General features: G+C 33.5%; 1 protein-coding gene across 6 annotated transcripts in view; it reads right to left on the bottom strand.

The window, feature by feature from the left end:
- The window catches only part of LOC118188676 (cyclin-dependent kinase-like 1), a 121,267-nt gene that overhangs the window by 72,061 nt on the left and 22,320 nt on the right, over nt 1-26,886 (bottom strand). For 2 of the 6 annotated variants that reach the window (XM_035359172.2, XM_035359170.2), the window contains exons 1-2: nt 5,380-5,594; nt 3,612-3,821 (exon numbers count right to left, since the gene is read on the bottom strand). The exons of 2 other annotated variants lie outside the window; for them this stretch is intronic. Coding sequence is in view for 1 of the 4 variants with exons in the window: in XM_035359170.2 (XP_035215061.1) it covers nt 3,612-3,751 (140 nt within the window). In the remaining 3 variants the exon portion in view is untranslated. Of the gene's footprint in view, nt 1-3,611; nt 3,822-5,379; nt 5,595-26,886 lie in introns of those variants that run through there. 2 more of the 6 variants (XM_035359173.2, XM_035359171.2) reach the window with 1 other exon arrangement.

Here is a 26,886-nt window from a genome sequence, read left to right as displayed (position 1 = left end):
AAAGATTAACACCCATCAGAATCCGCATCCAGCGCTCTTAACAATCTGAAAGCACTAAAAATTAGCTTTTTTTAATATCGGCAGAGACTAGCCGCCACGTGGTTTTGTATAGCTTGAATTGCTTGGAGCTTGAATTGCTTGGAATATTTTATTCACAGAACCATCTTGATAAGACAGAACAACAGAATCAGAGAATGAGAAATCTGGCAGTTAGGTGACTGCGGTAAGTCAGGTAATGAGTTCTGATGGATATTACTTCAAAGATGAGTAGGTGATAAGTCATGATCAAAAGATGCTTTAACTCCTTTTACACTATAACAGGAACATTCTCTCAGATGAAGTCAGTTTCTACGTTTCTTCAATAAACCGTATGTTAACATATTCTCATAGCCAAATTAAATTTGCTGCAACTTTCACGTGCATGAAAACATTTTTCAGTAAAGTTTTTGAATAGACGAATGTACCATAGTGATGCAAAATTTTATCCTTTAAATAATTTTGCCCATTTTGCTTTGGCGTACCAAACGACCATATTTGTAATGAAATATTTTGCAGCAGTTCGCATTGTGGTGCAGCCTTTCATCTAATGGTGCAAAGCATGTAATCGTCACAAGGTGCAGAAGTTTCACCACGTGGGGTAAAAAATAAGTCTCCTAGAAAATTATAGATGGAAATCCCTTAATTAAAAATCCTGATAGGAATAAACGTCGAAGCTTTGCAGTAATAAAAAAAATTGTTGGCTAGCATGTTTCTTTTTTAAACGGATCGATATTTACAACCTTCGCCGGGAATGGCCAATAATATTGACCATTTAGCGGGGAAATTTCTGTCCCAATTTTAATAAAGTACGCACCAAAGCGGTGGACTCGTCTTCCCATATTACCAAGCCTCTCAAGAGGACTTTAGGCTGGTCAGTATTTTAAACGCCTCATGTCACTTGCTACAAATATCCAAGCAAGAATATTTATTATCTTACAAATATCCAAACCTTCTCCTCGATTCGAACCTGGAGCTAGCACTGTTGCAGCCAGGAGCATTAACCTCTATACTGAAAAGGGCGGTCTTTTTGTTAACCTTTGCGCAATGATATTCTGTCTTATGAATATCATTGCATTCTAATTATTCGAATTATTCTGATGAACTCTAATTATTCGAAAGCAGGCCATTCTTTTATTATACAGTCACTTTAAATCTAATAAAGCCAAAAAGGGAAATTTATCTTTCAGCTTCCCTTCTAGTGATTTCAAGTTTGCTTTTAAACTTCTACTGGGATATATGTCTTCACTATTATATACATTAATGCAAAGGTCTTGCAATACTTCATCCCATGATAAAGGATATATTGTACAGTAATTTCTCAATAGAGATTTTACTGGGCGTTAATTTAGCCATTCAGAAAAATATTGCTAGGATCTTTCATACTCTTCTGTTGAAAAAAATTTGTTCAAAAGTCAGGTTACGTGCTTGAAAGCTGGTTATAAACAGAGTTTAAGTATATTTTCAACATTTCCATTTGTCACATTTTGTGTTAAAGGTCGGGTGATCTAATAAGCTCACATTTTTTTATCAAAAACATATAATGCCACAACAACTTATTATCCAAATGTTTCATCATCTAACGACCTTATCCTATCTTATCAAGATATCCCCGCAGGATTAACTGTTTCAGATAAATCAAGCTGTCCGAAAATGACATGATAGTCAATATTTTACCAACAATCATAACGCGTTAAACCGTCGGTTAATTTCATGTTTTCGCATTACGATGCGTATCTGTAAATGCAATACATCTGCTTTCTTGTAATTTGTAAAACTACTGCCATGAATCTAACGCCAAGAACAAATAAAACTCACATAAGATTTTGCACCCTGGTGTTAGAAATGCAACTGTCCACTTTTACATACTTAATATTGATTTAATGCTGAACTGCTATGGAATATTACGGCCAGATATCGAAAATAGCTGTTAAAAATTTTGTTGTACAGTTTAAAAGCTTAAACTCTAAAATGTATTAGAAAAATCATTTGCTTTGGTTATTTTTATCGTTTTATTTGCAATGTTATTACTCTTATTTAGCTCACTGATATGTTATTTTGGTCAAATGTTTGTCAATGATTTTTAAGCTACTTTGTGATAATCTATCGAGTAAAAATTTGTATACACATTTATTATTGACGATAACACAATGTAGTGAAGCAATGTTTTCAAAAGCTGATTTATTTTTTTTTAATTTAACGGTTTTTCATACAAGTAATCGTTTTAATGAGTACACTAAAATTCTCAGATGTTTACTGTTTACACCATCGCATAGATTAAACAAATTAAATCATCAATTAAATGAAAATTATGCGAGAGTTAAACATAATTTCTGATTCTTTGATAAAATTGATGGACTTTTAATTTATTGACGTGACAAAATTTTTGGAGGTAAAAGAGTACTATTCATAGTTGAAAAATGTCTCTCAACTGAAAATTTCATTGGTAACGTATCATTAAGATAGAACGATGAAAATAATAAAAATTAATAGAAGAAACCTTTATTTAGAACTCCTAAAATAAATAATGAACTAAAAGAACAAAAATAATTTATCAAAGAGTTTAATGGGAACAAATTATTTAATTATACTTTTCACAAAAATTCTTGTACAATTTTGTATCACCAAAAATAAAAGCATGGCAGTAATTTTAATGAAATCGAATAACCGAACTGCACTGTCAAAAGCATAATCCATTATCTTAATATTTTTAGTGATATAAAATAGTAGATAAATTTTGTAAAGAGAATTGTTTAACCTCTTTTCCCCATTAAACTATATGACAAATTATTTTTCTCCTTTTTAGAGCATTATTTTATGATAAATTTTAAATGGAAGCTTATAAGTCCGTGTAAAATACTAGTGATTGATTGCTGAAGATAATACATCGTTTGCTTACGGATATGTTAAGCTAGAACATTAACTATGCATGCTATTTTTATTTTAAAAATGATCAATTCTTCAGAAAATTCTTTTCATTTGTAAATTAAAATGGTGTCCTGGAATGTTTAGTTGATAATTAATGCAAATTTTAAATTGAAAATTTTGATTGTTTGTACAAAATTCCTAAATTTGAATTTTTTGTTTTGAAAATTAATACAAAATTTTTAACGCTTTATTTTTTTGGAAGACGGAAGAGAAGAAGTTATGTATACGCATGAGTATTCCTAATGAATAATTTTATTTGAAATGCGTGCACTCTGAAAAGTCTGAATTCAATTAAAAATTAATCAAACTTTTATGACTGAATTCTAGAAACATGCTGCGTTTATTTCGAAAGAATTTAACGCGGTCTCTTATCTCCCAGTAGCGACAACATTATTCTGTGCTACTCAATAATCCAAGAATAATTTTGCTCATATAAGATTAAATTTTGCTTAATTTTATTTAGACTTTTAAGTATCTATGCAATTTAAAAACAAAAGATTCAAATTATTTTTAAGATGTATAAATATTACTAAAGGAATATTTCTGAAATGTACTATAAATATATTTTATTACAGCCTGAATGGCATCGTGTATACGTCTGATTATATATATACGTATTATCGTTAACACAAGTTTTTTAAAAATACCTCCATTTTACAGGAAAGTAAGCATATCCGTATAGAACCCTTGGAAAATGCTCTGCATGAACGAATTTAGAATGATACTTTGTCCGGCATCGTATTTTAGTTCTTTTTTGGTCAGATTTCTCCATAACTGTTGGCAACATCGTAATACTTGATATCGACGTTGGTCATTCTCATCAGTAACTTCAGAGTGCACCAACAATCAAGCATATGCTGTTAAAAAAGAGAAGTCATAGATCGAAATTCGAAAGTGGATTTTGTATCGGGGAGTAATAATATAATAAACTTTTCTTATCATTGAGATTATTTTCAAACGTAAAAGTAATACGTCAAAATTAATAAACAGTAACTATTTTGTGTTTTAACATATTGACTTTACATATCATAGAATTATATTTTAACATATCATATCATAGAAGGTAACAAAACTGCACCACTGTATACTATTAACTAAAATTAATAAAAGCCTGCTACAGTAGAATTTGTAGTACTTAACAGCAAATGTTTAGCTGCTTAAATTCTTTTGAAGGATTTTTTGTTCATTTTACGCATTTAAAACCAAGCAGAATTCTGTTATGCATCTCTACTTTGCAGCATTATATAGTTAGAGAGAAACATTCCCCGAAGAGCTGGTTACTGTTTTCAGCCAGCAGCTTTAGCGTATAAGTAAAATGGAAAATGTTTTTGTACCACTTAAGGGAAACATTTGTCGGAAGACTGAAGCGCAAACGATCCAGTGAAATGCTGCATTAGATGGGCTTGGGCTTAATTCAATCTTTTTTTTTTTTTTTTTTTTTTTTTTGGTTTTAAAAAAATTCATATATCTCTTAGCTGTGATATTTTATTTTTTCCTACAATTCGGCTTTGCAAGTTTGAACAGCTCGCTTCAGATATAAGATTTCACTCCAGTTCCTGGGTGACTAATTCTGAAACTAGTAGACTATTCTTAATTGTTTAGATCAAAATTATATAAGATTTTAAACTAAAATCTGCACACCAATATCTCGTTGTAGTTTCTTAATCTTATTAGCCAAAAGCCGCAATTTGCCCAAAGGGGCTATTAATTTCGTTGTGGCATTTTGCGTCGGCTCACTAAAAGTGTCGGTTCACCTTTCAAATTGTTACCACTAAATATTAAAGCCCGTCATTATATTTAAATAAATTAAATAATGAAGAATTTTCATGAATGTATGTATATTTATCGCACTGTGAGAAAACAAAGGGTACATAGAGACATCACATTTATTCGAATATGTGCATCTGGAAGCCCAAATTTGGAATATGGAATTTCTTTTATTATTATCTATTTCCTATTTTGTCGAACATTAAAGAATTTTTTATTAACAAACTCAACGATTTCAAAGCGAGCAATGGCAACACTTTACGGAAGGGGAAAAAACATTTTATCTCCAGCACGCGAGACTGTGTATCGGAAACTCTAAAGATATGCTCTTTCAAATATTTTTTGATATCGATATTGAATTGAATTTTGTGATGTAAGTGCGAAGATCATGATATTTAATAAGTAAAGATAACACACAAAACGTTAAAAAATGATCCCTTAGGCGTAATATAAACATTTATTTATTTATTTTCAATTTTTATACTTTCTAATTTTTTCAAATATTTTTTTTAACTTTTTGAAACTTCGAGGTATCATATAAAGTTTTCGGGCTACAGTTTTTTAATTGCATCTTAAAAACACTACCATCTAGAATGTAAAAAATCTAAAATGATATCATATTGCTACTGGAAGAACTGGAAAACTCACCTGAAATCAACAATATCCTAGCTTTGAATACTGTAAGAGACTTCACAACATTATTTATTGTATTGATTACATTGTAGAGTCGTAAACAGATAATCCCAATTAAGGGAAACACATATAAGTAGCTACAGCAAATGTAATAAGTAATACAAATTCCATTATCACTTATAATTCACACAGAATCTTTAAACTGCTTCAGCGAACTTAGTGTAATAGCAAGTCATTTGAACTAAGGCGGAAGTCTTCGAAATCTATGAGATTTAGAACAGTGGGTGTTTTGTTTATTAACCACCGTTGCGTGTAAAATGCTCTTTTTCTCGACACGTGAGGTAAACGTGACTTTCCCGCAGGGTCACTGAACTTTAATAACTAAATGACATTACATGTATGCTGGGTCTAATGTGATAGATGATTAAGAATGACTCACAATGAAATTTTAGGGCATTAGAAAGAAGAATATATACTTCAAATTTCAGTTCTACGTTTACATTGCCTTTCAAGATGTCATAAACTGGTGTCCAACTAGTGTGAAACGTACCAAGTCCAAATAGATTTTGTTTTTATAAAATTAGAAATTTCTACTTTTAAACGCAGTTAGTTGGTGAGCACGCGAAAGTTAGGTTCATCGACCTCACGGTTTAAAAAATCTATGGTAATATTATTTTCCTTCTCAAAGTAACTGTACTAACTGCCTACGGGAGTTGTCAACTGGAAGCTATACTTGTTATATAAACAGCCGATTTTGAGAACATTACGCTACATTACGTTACGCCACCGAGAATGTACCGTCTAAGTGATCTAACAACTGTTGCTGATAAGTTTATATCATTTAAATTATTACTAGGGTTACTGAAAAATTAACCGATTTCACAGATTATGTGCTAATTAATAATTTACATATTTACTTTAATTTAATAATGTACCTGGTTTTATAATTTATAGCATTTTATTCGGTTTGGATTACAGCAAAGCAGATAGTGTTCGTGGAGAACTTTCTAAGAGATGCTGTAAATAACTCAAACTAAAAGCGAGCATCCCCGGAAAAGATTGCAGTTTTTCTGAAATTGCTCTTAGAGTTTCGAAAATTCTTTTTCCCAAAATAATTTTTAAAAATCACCAAATGTTGCCAACTTGGTAAAGAAAAAAATCTGATGTGTACACCACATGACTTCCTTGTACGGAATATTAAATAATACGCATTTCTTCTTGCATTTCATTTAAACTTATTGGATTGAATTAAATCTACTTCGCCGATAGCACATAAACCACAATAGAAGAAGTGCATTTTTCAAAATTCACTCTAGTATTTGTTTACCATAGCGACACTCTGGCGCTAGATTCACTTAACAGTATTATATTTCGTTCATATCATAACTCATAATGCACAAAATTTATATCATTTAAAGAATAGAAGTATCTAATCGTTGCCACATGTTCTATTCAAATACTATAATAAAGCTAGAATAATGTATAAAAGAAATTAAGCAAAGAAACAGTTTTTCACAGACGATTGAGTATTTCTCATTCAATTAATTCCGTTCTCACTTCGCGAGAAGGCAAAAATACATAAAAACTCAAAATATCTATATTAAAAATTACGAAGTAAATCTTAAACACTTATTTCCTCCAAAACATTTCAGAAAGGATTAAGCATGATTTAATTGGCAATAATAAATGAATGCGTTATTTTTGTTGTTGCGAAGCTAAGTTTCTCTAGTTTGGCAACAAATCCACTAGTCTGCGGTTTCAAATGTAAACAATCAACGGCCGCCGTAAAAAAAAAAAAAAAAAAAAAAAAAAAAAAAAAAAAGCTAAGCGGCAATTAAACAACTTTAAAATTGTTGATAATTCTAACAATATTGCATACAGATTTACTAAAGGCATAAAAACCTTAACCGGAAGATAAAAACAACATAATTCAATCATTTTTAAAGCAAAAAATGTACAATTTACAAACATATAAGAGTAAAGAAACTGAAGTCACTGGTAACAGAGTGGATATATATATAAATATATTTATATACGTTTGGTGAGGCCGATTGCAACCAAAATACGAAATGCACATCTACATGTTATAGCAGTCCTATATACAAAATTTCAACGTTCTGAGGCTACTCGTTTATGAGTTATGCGAGATATGTACGTACGTACATACGGTACAGACGTTACGAAAAATTCTCTTCAGAATTAATTGTAAAGCAGTTTTATAATTTTTTTGGAGGAAGCGAGTCTTTTATTCTGTGCTTACGCACAGATATCACGCAAAAACATCGTTAAATTGCATTCCATAACGGTCAAAATGGATATTTTCGTTGAAATATGCTGCCTGAAACTTTTCGCGATTGCATTACTTCCTTTTTACTTCGTACAAGGAAGTAAAAAAGGGTTTAATTATAACCTTCGTAAGATTTGATCGTACATTTTCCGACGAAGCGCTAATTTTCACGTCAGTCTAATAGGGTCTGAAGGACTTTGAATTAATACTACACAATTAGGAGTATATAACATTTCTCCGGTAAAATATCTCAGCTTAACTATTAACAGTTTATTGTCAATGACTTGTTGTTTCCTTCCTGCTTGAAAACAAGATTTTGCGATGTTAATACGCCCGAGATCACCTGCTACTTTATTTTCTGCAATAACATCTTTCAAAACAAATGAGACTGGAAGCACTGGTGATGACAGAATTATGAAACTGTGTGATATTATAAATTTAATATCGCGTTTACAATACTTCCTTTTTACTTCATACAACGAACTAAAAAGTCATCAGTAAGATGTGTCTGGAAAATTACTAACTACAGTATACTTTCGGTTATCTGAGTGAGAATTATCTGTACAAGGCGATGCCTACACATGCACACCGAAACACAATGCGCGAGATTGTGTAAAAAATAAACACTTGGAAGTCCGAGAATGCTCTAAAACAGCTGAATTGAGCCTTTAGGTTTATTTTTAAAGATTACCTCGTACAATTCTTGCTGCAAGTTTACAGGCATCTTTTCAGTTGATCACTGGAATTCTTTTGTTTTTTACGTACAATTGTGCGTATTTTCTTTCTATTCTTTAGAAATTAATTTAAAATTTCAGAACTAAAAGGAAATAAAGAAAACGATACGCGTTCCAAGAGTAAGGAAGTTGTTTTAAACACTAAAACGAAAGCTTATGTTAATCAAAAGATTTGAAGATGGCGTATCGACAATACAGCTCCCAGAAGAATATGGACTAAAGACCGAAGAATATAAACTACTGATGATATTGTTAAACAAAGAATTCAGGGCCTTCACAAGAGATTGTGTCAGTGCTGCAGATCTTTCTAATCGAGAGAGTATAAAACTCTCAATACACGAAAACGTAGATTCAGTACTATGGCTTAATCAGAAAAGAGCAGAAGTGCCAATCAGCAGTCGAATGTGCATTTAAGAAGTTTCTCTAGAAAAAGTTGAGAATAGAAGGTAACTATAAGGCCTCGTGGGGATGCCCTACAAGACTCCAGCAACGATAGGATGTTCGAGAGCTTAGCATACAAAAAGAATATCTCAGTGGTTGTGTCGAAGCCTCTGATAACTTCTGCATCGACTTTCTGGAAAACATTTGAAGCAAGAAAATTTGCAACCTGATCAAATCCATAATACAGATGAGACAGGCCCTGTAATAAAATAGTTTGCCAATGAAAATGCTTGCTGATTTCTGTTGAAACTCTTTAACTGCACTTCGGAAAATATGCAGTGAAATTCAACAAATACTTAAAATTTCTCATAATAAAAGTAAACACATGCAATGCGCATAAAAATTGATAGCTTGGATACGTGTTTTTCAGTTATCCATGACCTGCTTCTTCGGCATTAAAAGAAAAGGTCCACTACCGAGCACGAACCAGCGATGAGTGAATTACAGTCATGTGTTGTGGAAACGCATCGGGAAAAGATGAAATGAAGCTGTTGGTAACTGGAAAAGCAAAGAAGCTTAAATTATTTAATGGGACCGAAATAAAAAATCTCCTTGTTTTTACAATCAAAAAGGGGTATGGATGAATATAGAGATACTCCAAGATTAGTTCAAAACTAAATGGGTTTCTGAAGTGAAGAATTTTTAAAAAACATATTGCCATAAAAAACAATATTGTTATTAGATAACTTATCTTTTCATCAAAACGCAAAATTACGCGATTTAAAAGTCTGAGCCAATTTTTGTTTTGCCTAATTTTATACCTTTCCTCTCTAAAGGGCAAATTAAAGGTGCAATTTCCATTTTTTTTTTCTGTGTTACTTATAAATTAAATAATTTTAAGCATTTCGATATTTTTGGAGAATCTGGCAAAGTATTTTCACTTTTACGTTTGGCAACAACGTTTCAAACTTACTGTTTTGTTTACATTGAGCTTTCGGTATTTCGGTTGTGTGTACAAATTTCCTGCGCTAATTTATCAGCTAAAGATTCATTTTTCTGCATTTTTTTAATTCTGTTTAATAATCGAAAGTTCGAAAATGACAAAATTTATACGTAGTTATTAAAAAAAGCGAAACTTTTACGCCAACCGACACATTAAATATATGACTGCTGATTCTGGTAATCACAATGAAACTGAAACATCTGTCTGTGCTAGTGAGGCTAAATTATCTGGAACATTTATTGCAATTGAAAAAAGTGATTTTGATAAATTGAAAACCAAACATAATGTTGATGTTTCTATTCTTTTAAATATTATACTCTTTGTCAGATATAACGGAGCATTTTTAGTGAATATTTGTGTATATAATGTCATGTAACAATCTGAAAACTTTAAACGTGATTTTTGATTAATTGTTTTTTTCATGATTTATGTTCACGGCAACCATAATAACTCTAAACGTTCATCATAGAATCACATGAAATTTTGCATACACGTTTTATACATTATTATGCATAATGTAGATTAGAAGTTAAAAAAAGTAATCTCATAGAATTTACGTTACATCATTTTTTCTTCAATAGCATGTGTACTTTTTTAATTAGTTTTTACTGACATATTTGGCCGTATTTTTCTAGTGAATCAATATTTTCAAATTATTCTAGTTCAGTGCATGCTTCTAGGTAGTATGTATAAAATAAAGCCAAAAGCAGACTTTTATCAACAATATTTGCCTGTCAGTGATGGCTGATGTTTTTATTATTTTGATATAAAATGTTCAGTTTTTGCATGTACTTCTCAAAATAATGATTTTTTATCGCTTTTGAAGTGATTACATTTAAGTTTGAGTACAATTCATTAAAAAATCACATAAATTCAAACATATAACAAACATTTTGAAAAACGCCCTTCGAACGAGGTCGGTTACCTTAAACAAAAATATCAAACTTTCACCATTTAAGAAAGCACTATCTATAATACCTATTTTTTAAAATACATGTTTGCTATCCAAATGCTACTGCAGAATTTTATTGCGTATTTAATTTCTGATATAGATGTTAATGCACAGCTTGGAAGCTACAGAGTAGGATGAATACATTAATGTATAGTGTTAAAAATGTTTGTTATTATTTCTAACGATATTAATAATAATGAAATTCCCTGCCGCAGACATCATGTGAATTTGTCTTAAAAATATTTGAAACTATAAGGCATTTATAAGCTATTTCTGAAATTTTTATTACTTGTATTCCAAGACTTTTGAGATTTCGAGTAATAAGCTTCACAACAATTAAAAACCTTTTATTTTAGAGCCAAACAATCACAAAGGAATCTTTGGAGTCGTCACCGTAGATATTCTATAAACCAATAACCTTGGCACAGCTACAGACACCATAATTCGCTCTCGCTTAGTTATGCCAGAATGGTGACTTTTTAACAGGGTCACTAGTAGTTAAAATCAGTGAAAATTTATATTTAACATTCACTTTCAATAAAAACATTCTTTAGATACCTTTCGTTACAGAGCAGCACGGGGCAAACAATTTTCTCTGAAAAGATATATATGTTAAATTGATATTTCTAGAATTAGTTTGTTAAAAATGCTATGTTAAAAAAATTTCACCTCTTAGGTTAATTACTTCAATACACATACACACACAAAAGCACTGTTATAAAGGTAAAAATAATGCATTTAAGAGGAAGGACGGGAATGTTAGCACACATATCTATCTAATGAAAACTGTTCGGCGTGCATTGTCCTATTACACATCGGTGTGGTGTGGTGGTGTATTTAATTATGGCAAAGCACACTAGGGCTATCTGCCTAAGGGGAGGGATGCCTTCGTGGAGGACTTTCTAAGGGAACTGGCTCGTATACACGTTACACACGGGGAAAACCACGAAAACACCCATGCAGCCAGCCCGTTCGCGGGATTCGAACCTCGGACCGAACTACCAGTGTTCAGCGACTTTACCGCTCGGCCGCTGGTGGGCTCCTATTACACATCGGATTTGATGTAAATTATTTATATCATGACAATGCACGTGAGGGATATCAGCCTAATGGAAGGGATGCCTTCGTGGAGTACTCTTCCAGGCAAACTGGCTTGTACTTTGAAACGTATTACGTACTTATTTACGTTGAAAATGGAAAAGCTGCAGAAATTCCTATGCAGACAGCCTGTTTGCTCGGATTTGAGTTCGGTCGAGCTACCAGTATTCAGGGGTTTTACAATTCTGCCGCTGGTGGAGTTGTTCTGTAACAGGAAAATAAGTCCAATTCCTTTCTATTACTGTAGTTTTCTTTAACTTCAAGAATAGGACATAGCCACCGTAGATCTGAAGTGCGCCAGCGGAAATAACCAACTTTCCCCAGTTATATTCCTGTTTTGACAAAGAATGTCTTCAAAATTGAAATCCGAGGGTCAAGTACCTTTCTTCACTTAAAATCATCCTCTAGCGAAGGCTTGCGGAGTGAAACATTTTAAATGTCCCAACTCATCAAAGACATAAATGAAAAAAACTCAAGTTTTACTGGGATTTAGAAATAAGCTCCTCAGTTCAGTGTGGTTTCCATTAACGAGATGGTAAATACTTCACGTTAATCTATAAAGTCTCAAGACTACACACGTTTACTTAAATCTTCATAATTAGCACTTGAAACAGTACTTAAAATATTTCTTAATGAATTTGACTGCAAGCAAAACAAATGAGAAAATTCCCTGAAAGGATTAAAAATGGATCCACGGAACGGAAAAAAATCCATGTTCGGTCATTCAGCTTGACAGGCACTACAATGTCGTACTGAACAAAGGCACTACTTGTATTAAGCCATTAACTATAGCAAATCAAGTGCACCGCAAGTGTGCGTGACTTAGTCACGCTTCGATGCAAGATCATGGGTCAAAATTAATCGTTACACGCTTTCTCATAACGAATTTATCACCGGAAGAACCGGAAAGAACAAAAATAAACCGAGTTGTTGAAATAACCTTCATTAATAATGCCCGAAAATGTAATTTCATGGCATCCTATCTCGCTTTAGATACTGGAGTAATTTATTACAATTAATTGGGTTGTTAGAGAATTGTAAGAGAACATCATCAAAGAAGTAAGAAACTTGGATCAAAATTTATGTTTCAGAATTTTGATTAAATATAGACAGACTGCTTATCATTGCAGTAAACGTATTTTCAAATTAATACTTATAATATTCAAGACATTTTACTGCAAGAAAAAATAGGAAAGAACGTCATTTACTTAATACGTTTATCCTCAACATGTGAAAGCAAATTCTTGTTACTTCATAAAAGAGCACGAAAATGGCGTCCTAATTTTCATAGCAGCCAGTATTTACGCCCTTTCCCACTGATCGTTTTTAGAAATAAAATTTGCTGCCGAACAGTGGAATTTAGCATCAGCAATGGATAACCATGTCGTCAGGACACACTCATAAGTTCTCTGAGTATTTCACTTTTTTCTCTTTAGCAAAAGAGATCAGTTTCCGATGGGCTTTGAAATCGACAGAGTTTTATTAAAAATCTGCGTAAGAATAAAGTTGCTTCTTTGCTTAATTTAAATTTTACATTTGCTAATACATGCATGTACTTTTTCCTTCGGTTTGATCCTATCCTTGGCTTGATGTAACCCCAACTGACCCTCGATAATCTAGTTCAGTGTTTGCAAAGGAGAATATAAACTAAAATCTATTTATATGATTTTCTCCTCGCATTAAAAAAAAATCTGATGTGTACACGACATGACTTCCTTGTGCGGAATATTAAATTATACGAATTTGTTCTTACATTTCATTTACACTTATTGGATTGAATTAAATCTACTTCGTTGATAGCGCATAAACCACAACAGAATAAATGCACTCTTTAAAATTCACTATATTTGTTTACCATAGCAACACTCTGGCGCTAGGTTCACTTAACAGCATTATATTTCGTTCTTATTATAACTCAGAATTCACACAATTTATATCAATTGAAGAATTATCTAATCGTTGCCTCGTGTTGTATTCAAATACTATAATAACTGTAGAACGATGTATAAAAGAAATTAACCAAACCAAACAAAAAAGAAACAGTTTTCCACAGACGATTCAGTATTTCTCATTCAATTACTTCATTTCTCACTTCACGGCAAGGCAAAAATACATAAAAACTCAAAACATCCATATTAAAAATTACGAAGTAAATCTTAAACACTTATTTCCTCGAAAAAATTCCAGTAAAAATTAGACATTATTTAATTTGCAATAATAAATGAAGGCGTTATCTTTGTTGTTGCGAAACTTAGTCTCTTTAGATTGGCAACAAATCTACTTCTCTGCTGTTTCAAATGTAAACAAATATGTCCGCCACGTTATTTAAAAATTAGGCTTAACCGTGTGGAAAAATCCCCCAAATGATTTATGTATCGCCGTTAGAGGGCGCTTCGCTTCTGAAAAGGAATGTTAGTTTTTAGTTTGCGACGCAGTTAGTTAGCAGTGAACCTTCGATGCAACGAAAGTTGCTTTGTAAATAAAATGATTATTTTTGTAAATTGTTGAAATATTTCACTTCATTTAGAATTAGAACCACCTTTCGCAATATGGCGCATCGGTGCCGAGAACCTTTGGCCAATTTAGAAGTTTGTGTTTTTTAATTTTGGATATCATTTTATGCGAAGACAGCCAAGGTAAGCCTGTATCTTCTATTTTTATATAATATGGAAGATCTTATTGCTAAACTGAAATCGAAACAAAAGGTATTGAGGACCGGAGTGTCCAAGATATTAAAGAAAATTGAAACCGAACTGAATAAAGATGATAGTAGTATAAATGTAAATGTATTGGAAGAAATTTTAGACCAGTTAAACGAAAAATCAAAATCCTTGAGCAATTTAGACGGTGAAATAGAACGAGAATTAAAAGTCGAAGAAGACGAATTTGAACTTGAAATCTCATCCGCTTTAGAATATGAAGAGAAAATTCAAGTGTGGCAGTTTAGAGGAAAGAAAAAGTTGAAAGAGTTGAATAAGTTGGAAAATTCGGACAATGCAAATAGAGACATTTCTAATGAAACCGTTACAGAATCCCAAAACGAAAGTAACAAATTCACTCGTCTTCCAAAATTAACGATCTCTAAATTTTATGGTGATTCTTCGGATTGGTTAGAATTCATAGGTCAGTTCGAAAATGCGATTGATAAAAATCCGAATTTATCAAAAATAGAAAAATTAATTTACTTAAAAAGCTTTCTTGGTGGCTCAGCCGCCAAAGCTATTTCTGGTTTCGCTCTCATCGAAAATAATTACGAAGCTGCTCTTGAACTGTTACGTTCCAGATTTGGTCAAAAGAACATCTTAATTAATTCGCATTTAGGACAACTCTTAAGTACTTCACCTGTTAGAAATCCTAATGATATAAACGGATTAAGAAAACTTTTAGATCACGCCGAAGTACAGATAAGAAATCTTGAAGCATTAAAAATAGACTCTGATACCTACGGAAATCTCTTACCGCCTTTAATTTTGAAATTACTTCCTAATGAATTCGTTCTTGATTATAGCCGAAAAATTAAAGACGAAAATTGGGATTTAAAAGGTTTGTTAGCCTTTTTGAGGAACGAAGTATTCAGTAGAGAACGCGCGGCTTCTGTTAATTATAATTCTAGAGAAAAATATTCGCGATTGGAAAAGCATTTGCCCTTCAAACATAAACATTCTCCAGCCATAACGAGCAAGCCGTCTACAGTTGAGTTATTAGCGGCGTCATCCGAATCGCAGTGTCTGTTCTGCGGGAACACAAATCATAAATCTGCGGATTGCGAAGTTTTAAGTGTAGAAAAGAAAAAGGAGATCTTAAAAAGTGAATCGCGGTGTTTTTTATGTTTAGGTCGGTATCACCGGATCCAAAATTGTAAACAAAAAATAAACTGTGCCTTCTGCTTTAATAAACACTCGAAAGCCATTTGTTATTCATTCCATCAGAAAAAAGATAATGAAAAACCTAAAAAGAAAACGTCGGATTCGAGCGTTATTTCCGCTGTTTCGTCATATAATTCCGATGAAAATAGATCTAATAAAATACTGTTACGAATTTGGTATTTAAAAAGCAAATGTTAGTTCAATTATAAATTAAATGGTTTTATTTCTCGCGCAGTGCAGCGCGTGACGAATATTAAAAGAAAGCTAAGCCGGAAAATTGAAAATACAAGAGCGCGTGCATTAAATAAATAAATAACTCTTTTTCATTTCGAGAAAGTACTGGAAAATTCTAGCGCGTCATTTTAAAATCTTATAAAAGGAGGAAAACATCTCAGTTTGTAGTAGTTGCTTAGAAAACTGCTCTTGTTGATTGTAGCGAATTCGCGGATTAGCGTTCTTTAGCTGTTTTGAATTACGTTCTATTGGATATTTGAGTAGTTAAAAGATAACTACTGTGAGATATTGTAATTCTGCATGATAATTTGAGAAAATTTAAGCATTTTTGTTGTGATAATAATAAATTTTTGTTCATTTTTCATCGGACTTGTGCATTCATTTAGTAACGAATCCGTACGCACGCAACAATTTTTGGTGTCAGGAGTGGGGTTTGAATGCCAATAACAAGAGCGATGGAAGAGCAGTTAAGGCAATTGATAACAGCCTTTGCCTCGTTTAAAGAAGAAATGAAAGAAGAGATGAAATCTAGCCAAGGAAAGATGGAAGGGGCCGTCAACTCTGTTAAGGACGAAATGAAAGCCGTTCAAGCTGGTCAAGAAAAGATTGAAGCAGGTCAAGAAGAAATGAAAAGAGAGATTACCTGCATAATAGAAAATAAATTTGAAGCTATGGAAGGCAGAATTGACACAGTTGAAAATAAAGTTGGACTAATTGAAGAAAGAGTTTCTTCGGTGAAAGAAGAAATAGAAGAAAGAGTTTCTTCTGTAAAAGAACATATAGAAGGGAGAGTTTCTGCTGTGGAGGAACGAATTGAAGGAAGAGTTTGTGCCGTCCAACACCAAATCGAACAACAAACTGATGAGAGAGTTTCTGCAGAAGCCAAAGAAATGGATATTTTAAAGAAATTCGTAGCGACGGCAGGGAATAATAGTGAGTGTTTTAAATTCTTACCGATGCCTACTCGTCCATCTCTGAAGCTATCCACATATGATGGAAAGACATCCTGGCAAGTGTATAAAACACAATTTGCTATAGTGGCGGATGCGAATGGATGGGATTCCCAAACTAAGGCCTGTCATCTCGCCGCTTCTTTGAGAGCAGACGCAGCGGATATCCTTCAGACTCTTCCCGAAAACAAAAGGTCAGATTTCGAAGCTCTGTCCGGCGCCTTGGAGCTGCGCTTTGGGGAGAAGTGTTTAAAAGACTACTGTAGGCTCCAATTAAAATCTCGTCAACAGAAGCCTACCGAAACATTTCAGGAGCTCGCCACGGATGTTGAAAGGCTGTCTCACCTCGCCTTTACGGGGTGCCCGAGAGAAACGAGGGAAATCCTGTCGCTGCAATATTTCATCGATGGCATCCGGGACCCTGAAATACAGAAAGCACTGCGAATGGCGGATGTAAAAGATTTAAAAAGCGCTCTAGTGTACGCCATGAAGTTCGAGGCAGCCCAGGAAGCAACTAATAGAGATCGCTACCCAGTTAGAGCTGTGCGAGTCCATGAGCCAGTGGATCAACTGATGGCTCGTTTAGATGATTTAGCCAGACAAGTCGATGCTTTGATACGGAGTAGCAGTGAGAACAAAGTAGCTGTAAGCTGTTGGAGATGTGGTAGTGAAGGTCACCTAAGACGGAATTGCAGAACACCCCAGGGTACGGAATATAAAGCAGATGATTTTACCAGACAAGTCAGTGGCTTGAGACGGAACAGAAGTGAAAAGAAAGTAGTTCTAAAGTGCTGAAACTGCGGAGTTGAAGGCCACATACGAAGAAACTGCAAAACACCCCGAGGTACGGAAAATAAGACCATTTCCCAGCAACGACGCAGTAAACAAATTAGTGACCATATCGAGGAACGGAGGTTGCCAGATAATGAAAAACCTTGTTTTAAAACGCTTAAAATTTATACAGTGAGTGGCAACAGTAACGGACTGTCCATTAATGGGAATATCGATGGAGTTCCTTGCAATATGATCATTGACACAGGAGCTAATGTTACCATCATTAGGAAAGATTTAGCTGAACAGTTTAAAGATAAACTTATTTGGACGCCATCCTGTGTTACCCTTCAGACTGCGTCTGGTGACAAGATCGACATAACTGGGAAGTTAAACGTAAGCATCACGTTTGGAAGTGCCGCCTACCATCACACGGCATATGTGGCGGATATCACAGATCCATGCATACTCGGATTGGACTTTTTAAGGAAATACAATTTTACCTTAGACTTGAAAAACAACAAACTGCTTTCAGGATCTGAAGACATGACTATCCATCCTATGAAGGGATCCTCACCTGGAAATGCCGACGCTTTGTCCGAAAGAACCAGCTCGAGAAACAGCCGAAATCCTGCTAGGGTCGAAAAGAAACACCAGACTACCAGCTATTCTCCATCTCAGATGCTCTTCGGTCGAGACATTCGTCTGCCTTGTGACCGCCTGTTTCATCGCCGTACGGATGCGCCTTCATCGCCTGAGGAACACATCCAAGATGTCAAGGCCCGTTTTGAAGTGATGCACCGTTCCGCACGAAAGCGAGTGAACTTGGCGACGGAGAAAGTGAAGACCAGATACAACGCGAGAGCTACTGGACATAGATTCAACAAAAGAGACAAGGTGTGGTTGTGGAACCCGATTCAAGGAAAAGGACTCAGTCCTAAACTACAGTCACCTTCGGATGGTCCATGTAAAGTGCTGAACAGACTGAATGACGTCTCCGTAAGTCTTCGAACTCTAAACCTAAAGTCGGTCATTACAACAGGTTAGCTCATTACTATGGCCATAGTACATAATGTAAATAATTGTAAATAGTATAAGACCATGGTCCTTTTTGTTTTTTAAATGTGTATTTGATTTGATTTGTATTTAGTATTTGATTTGTATTTAGTATTTGATAGCATTTGATTTGTTCAAGTTAGTTATTGCATTTATTGTTCATGTTGTTTGATATTGTAATGTAATGTTTATGCCACAGTTGTAAGTTTAGCTTCCTATCCAGGGATTGTACTGCCCGGGACGTGCAGTCCTTGGGAAGGGGGCAGTGTTACGAATTTGGTATTTAAAAAGCAAATGTTAGTTCAATTATAAATTGAATGGTTTTATTTCTCGCGCAGTGCAGCGCGTGACGAATATTAAAAGAAAGCTAAGCCGGAAAATTGAAAATACAAGAGCGCGTGCATTAAATAAATAAATAACTCTTTTTCATTTCGAGAAAGTACTGGAAAATTCTAGCGCGTGATTTTAAAATGTTATAAAAGGAGGAAAACATCTCAGTTCGTAGTAGTTGCTTAGTTTGTTGTTGTTTAGAAAACTACTGTTGTTGATTGTAGCGAATTCGCGGATTAGCGTTCTTTAGCTGTTTTGAATTACGTTCTATTGGACATTTGAGTAGTTAAAAGAAAACTACTGTGAGATATTGTAATACTGCGTGATAATTTGAGAAAATTTAAGCATTTTTGTTGTGATAATAATAAATTTTTGTTCATTTTTCATCGGACTTGTGCATTCATTTAGTGACGAATCCGTACGCACGCAACAATATTATTACAAACGGCTTCTGCATTGATTCGAAATAATGATAAATCTGAAAATGTCAGAATTCTTTTTGATAATGGCTCAATGAGATCTTTCATAACCAAAGATGTATCTACTAAAATGGAACTTCCGATTGTTAGAAAAGAATCACTTTCTGTTTATTCCTTTGGTGATAAAAGTGCGTTAGAAAAAACCTTTAATGTTGTTAGAGCAAAACTAGAAAATGTAAACGATCCTAATCTTAATATATATATTGAGCTTCTTGAAACCGAAAATATATCCAATACTGTTATCTCTCCTCCAGATTTTAACTTTGCTAAGAAAAATAAAATTTTACAAAATCTACAATTAGCAGATTGTTGTAGAAAAAGTGACAAAATTGATATTCTCATAGGGGTAGATTTCTACTATTCTATAATTACTGGTAAAATTAAAAGAATTTCAAGAAATGTAGTAGCCACAGAATCTTTATTTGGGTGGTGTTTGCAGGGTAAAGTAAATAATGATCATAGTGAATTATTAACTATGAAAGTAATTGTAAATGAAAACTTGATATCAGATCAGTTACAACAGTTTTGGAAGCTAGAAAACTTGGGTTTGGAAAGTGATACTCAAAACGACAAACTGTTGATTTAGAAATTATGAAATCTTTCGAATCTGATATCAGGTATAAGAACTGCAGATACCAAGTAAAATTACCTTGGAAACCGAATTCAAAACATTTAATGGAAGATAATAGGGATATAGCACTTGAAAGATTTAAGAAATTGAGTAACAAATTTAAAATTGATAACTCTTTGTTTGTTCAATACACAGAGGTTTTAAAGGATTACGAGTTAAAACATATTATTGAACCAGTTCAAGAAGACAATCAAAATGATAAAACCCTATTTTATTTACCTCATAGAGCAGTCATCAGAAATGATAGAGCAACAAGCAAACTAAGAATAGTTTATGATGCTTCAGCCCATAAACCAAAAACACTCTCTCTAAATGACTGTTTATACACTGGTCCGAACCTATATCCTGATATTTTTGATTTATTGATAAAATTTAGACAAAATTCGATAGCCTTTACAGCGGACATTACACAAGCATTCTTACAGATAGAGTTAAATGAAGAAGACAGGGACGTAACACGATTCTTTTGGAAAGATGATCATAATGATGACAATGGAAGTTTGAAAATCTTTAGATTTACAAGAGTTTTGTTTGGAGTAAAATCTAGTCCCTTTCTTCTCGCTGCTACTATTAAGCATCACCTTAAAAAATATTCAGAAATATATCCTGAAACAGTAGAACTCTTAAACAACTGCCTGTATGTTGATGACATTATTGGTGGTCAACAAAATTTAGAACAAGCCCTGAAAACAAGTTTAGAAATTGTGAACATTTTTAATGAAGCTAGCATGTCACTACATAAGTGGCATACTAATTCCAAAGAACTCAAAGATATTTGGCATCGCAAAGAATTTTCGATGCAAGAATCTCCTGAAGTTGTCCCAATCAAAGTGTTAGGAATTAACTGGGATACGGATAATGATAATTTTTATTTTGACACTCAGCACTTGACAAATTTCATTTCCTCGTCAATCAACTCAAAACGTTTTCTATTGCAAACCGCAGGCCGTATTTTTGATCCTGTCGGATTTTATGGCCCTTTCACTATAAGAATAAAGTGTCTGATTCAGGAAATCTGGTCTGCCAAAATTGATTGGGACGATGAACTGCCACCTGATCTTAGTTATAAATGGAAAGCCTGGTACGAAGAAATTGAAGAACTGAACCACCTCAGAATTCCCCGCTACTATTTAGAAGGAATATTAGATGCAGATGTGAAACAAATAGAACTCCATAGCTTTTCTGATGCTAGTTTGAAAGCTTATGGTTGCGTGGTATATCTGAGAATAGTTTTGAACAATGGAACTTTTCAAACAGTTTTTGTTGCTTCCAAGAGTAGAGTTGCACCTCTGAAATCCCTTACACTTCCTAGATTGGAGCTTTTGGGTGCGCTTTTATCCGCTAGATTGAGTGATAAAATAGCAAAATCTTTAAAATACGAAGTAATCCTCTTCCACTGGACTGATTCTCAAATAACGTATTTTTGGATTCAGGGATCTCCCGAAAGATTTAAATCTTTCATCAAAAACAGAGTTTATGAAATTCAGAAACTAACTGAAAGCAATAATTGGCATTATTGCCGTGGGAAAGATAACCCCTCCGACATCATATCACGAGGAACTACTGTTGCTAATTTAAGAAATTGTTCACTTTGGTGGTTTGGACCAGAATGGTTGCAAAACAAACATATAGACTGGCCAGTTCAACCGAAGTTTGACGTGGGAAACGATAAGCAACTAGAACTCCGTAGTAAGATAACTGTTTATGACGTTGTTGTGAAAAGAGATGATCAACTATTGGATATAACAAAATTCAGTAATGTGCTGAAATATCTCAGAATTATGGCATGGGTTAGACGTTTCGTTGCTAAGGCAAGAAAAATGCCTGCTAATAGTGGAACATTAAGTGCTTTTGAAATTCAGGACACTGAAATTTTTTGTGTTCGTAAAGCCCAGATGGATTTCTTCACACCTGAAATTAAGGCTCTTCAATCTAACAAGTCAATTTCTCCAAGCTCTGATATATTCAGCTTGGCACCGTTTCTTGATGAAAATAAAATTCTTCGAATTAAGGGAAGATTAGAAGAAACCGAATATACAGTTGACGAGAAGCATCCAGTTCTTCTTCCTAAAGATTCCAAATTTACTGAATTAATTGTAAAAAGGGAACATAATAACGTTCTGCATGCGGGAGTTGCAGCAACTTTAGCCAAACTGAGACAGAAATTTTGGATTCCTAAAGGCCGTCAGTTGGTAAAGAAAGTCTTAGGGAACTGTTTAATTTGTCGGAAATACGCAGTAAAACCAGCGAAACAAATGACAGCTCAGTTACCTAAAGATCGAATTGTTGAAACTCCACCTTTCTATGTTACAGGCGTGGATTTCACAGGTCCAGTTTACATCAGGTCTGGAAACGACATTCAGAAATCATACATCGTATTGTTTACTTGCGCTGTTACACGAGCGTTACATCTAGAACTCATTTCCAACATGTCTGCAAACAAATTCATTTTGGCTCTCAGACGTTTCATTTCGAGAAGAGGAAACTGTCGCACCTTTTATTCAGATAACGCGAAAACTTTCAAATATGCTGCCAAAGATTTACAGTATTTTTACAGCATAATTAAAGGTACAGACTTTCAAAATTTTCTAGCAAATGAAGGCTTGACTTGGAAATTTATCGTCGAGCTTGCTCCATGGTGGGGAGCTTTTTATGAACGCCTTATGAAAACCATAAAGGAACCATTGAAAAAGATATTAGGCAGAGCTCAATTGAATTTTGAAGAATTTATGACTGTGTTGACAGAGGTCGAAAATATTGTGAATAGACGTCCTTTGACCTACGTTTACAACGATTTACATGAACCTGAACCGCTTGCACCGGCTGATTTTCTATTGATCGGACATAAGGATGAATATCCATACAACTTTGCTGAGATCCTGAATAACTCTCCAACAAGAAAGAGTCTAATAAAACGAAAAGAATATCAGACAACACTTATAAAACAGTTCTGGAAAAAATGGAAAAATCAGTATCTCCTTGAGTTGAGAAATGCTCCACTTCTTCGGTACACCAGAAGCCAAGAAAAATCTTAAAATTGGTGATATAGTTTTACTTGAAGGAACAACTAAATCTAAGTTCCTCTGGGATTTAGGTCGAGTAATTCAAGTCTTCAAAGGACGTGATGGTCTTGTACGATCATGTGTGGTAAAAACTAAAAAAGGGGACCTTAAGAGACCTGTGCAATTGATATACCCCCTTGAACTATCAGACTGAAAATGAACTAAATTTGTAACCTTTTAATTTTACTTCTTGTATTTCATATTCACTAACATTAATTTTAGATAATTAGTTTAGTTATTACTAATAATTTACTGTTTGTAATTTGAATTAATATTTACGTATTGAGTAACATTTGAGTTGATGCAGTTAACTATATTTGTTTATTTTATAGAATTTCCTTTTGCAGTTTATATTTACATCAGTTGAATGTATTTGATATGTAAGTTGCTTTCTTATATTTTATTATTTGTATGCTGAAATAGTGATAATTTTTGCAGAAATTATCAGGTGGGGAGTGTGGAAAAATCCCCCAAATGATTTATGTATCGCCGTTAGAGGGCGCTTCGCTTCTGAAAAGGAATGTTAGTTTTTAGTTTGCGACGCAGTTAGTTAGCAGTGAACCTTCGATGCAACGAAAGTTGCTTTGTAAATAAAATGATTATTTTTGTAGATTGTTGAAATATTTCACTTCATTTAGAATTAGAACCACCTTTCGCAATAAACCGCACTTAAACAGCTTTTAAATTGTTGATAATTCTGCAAATATTGCTTGCAGATTTCCTAAAGGCATAAAAACCTTAACCGAAAGAGAAGAACAACATAATTCAATCATTTTTAAAGCACAAAATGCACAATTTACAAACATATAAGAGTAAAGAAACTGAGCTCACTGAGCCGGGTAACAGAGTGGATATATAAATATATTTATAAACATTTAATGCGGCCGATTGCAACCAAAATATGAGGCGCACATCTACATGTTATAGCAATCCTACATACAAAATTTCAACGTTCTGAGGCTACTCGTTTTTGAGTTATGCGAGATACATACGTACATACAGACACCACGAAAAAGTCTCTTCAGAATTCATTTTAAAGCAGTTTGATAATTTTTTTAAAGGAAAACGGTCTTTTATTTGTCCTTACATACAGATGTCAATCAAAAACATTGTTAAATTGCATTCGATAGCGGTCAAAATGGATATTTTCATTGAAATATGCTGCCGCCTGAAACTTTTCGCGATTACAATACTTCCTTTTTACTTCGGAGGCCTGCCTTTTACTGAATATCATGCAATGGTTATTTTAAATTTCCTATGCCTATATACATGCTCTATCTTTTATTTTGTAATAATAGTTTGCTTTACTATATATATATATATATGAGATATGCCTTATGTATATGTAGGCAAGATATAGTTTATATGAGTGGTTCTCAAACTTTTGTTCTTCGCGCTCCCCTGTTTTAATTCGAAAAATGTTGCCTCCCCCCAATTCGTAAACCTAGGAATTCAAATAACACTAAGCAACACTGTCTAGTCTAGAGCGTCGAATAGTCTGGTCTAGACTCTGTCGAAAAGTTCGCGCCACATATCCTAGCTTCCTGATCTTTGTCGAACTGTCTGATTTGAAGCAAGGAGAATATAAATAGGGAAGCGCATACACAATATTCTTAGTTCAGGTTTCTAACACTAAGCAACATTATTGTGAATTATAAGTAAATGTAGTATGGATAAATTTTTAAAACGAAAACTTGATGATGACGTGGCTTAGTGGAGATCGTTCGAAAACTAAAACAAAAAAATATGACTAATCGTACCTAAATTTCGGCTTTACTAGCCTTGAGGTAGGTGACGAAGAAAAACCTCAATGCATTATCTATTTAAGAGTACTGGCTGCAGATAGCACGAAACCAAATAAATTGAAGAGGCATCTAGAAACGCTGTACAGAGAGTATGTCAATAAGACTGAATTGTTCAAAAAACGGAAATCAAACTTCCATAAAGTGCTGTTAGTAAATGAAAAAATGAAAAGACTCTCTTGGCATCATACAAAGTAGCTAAATGCAAAAACCCCACACTGTTGCAAAGCAACTCATTTTACCCTCTTGCAAAGACATTGTAGGAATAATGCTTAGTGAAAATGTTTCTTCACAAATTAACAATATTCCTCTGCCGAATGATACAATCTGTCGCCGAATTAACGATATATCAGTTGATATTCAGCAGAAACTTGAATTTGAGCTTAGTGGAAAATTGTTTGCTATAAACTTGACGAAATAACTGACGCGAGTAGTGATTCCTATTTGATTTGCTATATTAGATTCTGTCAAGGTTCTAAAATATGTGAAGAATATAGCAGGAAGAACTACAGCCACCGAATTGTTCAAGATTACAAATGATGCTATTAACTAGCTCATGTTAGCCATTAGTTCTTAGGATGTTTCTTTGTTAGTCTTAAATAAAATTTCAATAAAGTTTTTTTTAATCTATCTACAGCATTTTATCATTATCATTTTATTTTCAATCTGTAGTGTGCGTAATGAAGAACAAATCTTTTAATAGAATACTGAATTACTTTCGGAAAGCAATGACTCCAGAATTTTGGAAAAGAGCTCTAGTGAATCAGACAATTTTAGTGTGATTTACTACTATAATGAAATGTTCAGTATAAAATTCCAAATATTGTTTTTATCACTGCTTATATATGGTAAAATTAAAGAGGTCCTTTTAATTTCATGAAAATAATTTAAGTATCTATAACCTTTTTTTAACATAATTGCCCTCATCGTCGATGCATTTCTTCGGAAGACTGTCTATAAGTTTCTACAACCGAAGCCGTACTAATTCACTACCACGGAAAGACACCACTAAAAAACTAAGTGTGATGACCGAAGTCTCACTAATGCATTAGAATTGTATAAAGTTTTCACGGGCAGTATATAGAACTTTTCTACCATGTTCCTTTCAAAGTTTTTAAAATGACACTTGGGCTTTATAAATTTAGGCCACGTAATGGTTGCACTTTCTAAATTTTAAATAATTAATATTAGATTACATTAAACCACAGCCGCTGAAACCGGTGCGGTCGCACCGCGTGTTTGTATATAGGGTCAGCGAAATATTAAAAATTTGATATGTGCACCACATGACTTCCTTGTACGTTCTATTAAATTATACACATTTTTTGCTGCATTTCATCTAAACTTAGAGATATATTTCTCATTCAATCACTTCAGAGATTCATTAGAGATATATTTCTCATTCAATCAACTCAGATCTCAATTGGCAGCAAAGCAAAAAGATTCAATCTTCATTTAAAATTATAAAACACACAAAAGTCTAAAACACCAAATACATTTAAAATAGTTTAAAAAATAATTTTTTACAATTAAAATTAGAATTTCTAAGCAAAAACAAGCAATTTGGCTAGCGGGCAGGAAGGCAGATTTTTTTCTCGGTGCACAAAATCGAAAGTTTACTTTTGGTCTCACATGGCAAAAGATGTATAGATCTTTAGTTACAGAATCAAATGTAAAGACAGACAGATTTAAAGACGAATATGATTGATCAAAACGTGCAGAATCAGCATAAGTTTAGCTACGTAATTCAATTTTCAAAGAAACGCTAAAAATTCCTGTTATATCTTTTAAATAATTTTGGAATAAATGTTTGTAATTGGTATAAATTCCAAATATTTCATTACAATATTCTGAAGCTATTTTGTAACCAAAAGAAGACAGGAAAT

This window comes from Stegodyphus dumicola, chromosome 6, assembly GCF_044657685.1.
Source record: "Stegodyphus dumicola isolate Sdum_Otavi_A_Nest chromosome 6, ASM4465768v1".
Classification (NCBI taxonomy): domain Eukaryota; kingdom Metazoa; phylum Arthropoda; class Arachnida; order Araneae; family Eresidae; genus Stegodyphus; species Stegodyphus dumicola.
Note: the sequence above shows the minus strand (reverse complement) of the source record. Positions and strands in the feature narration are given on the sequence as shown.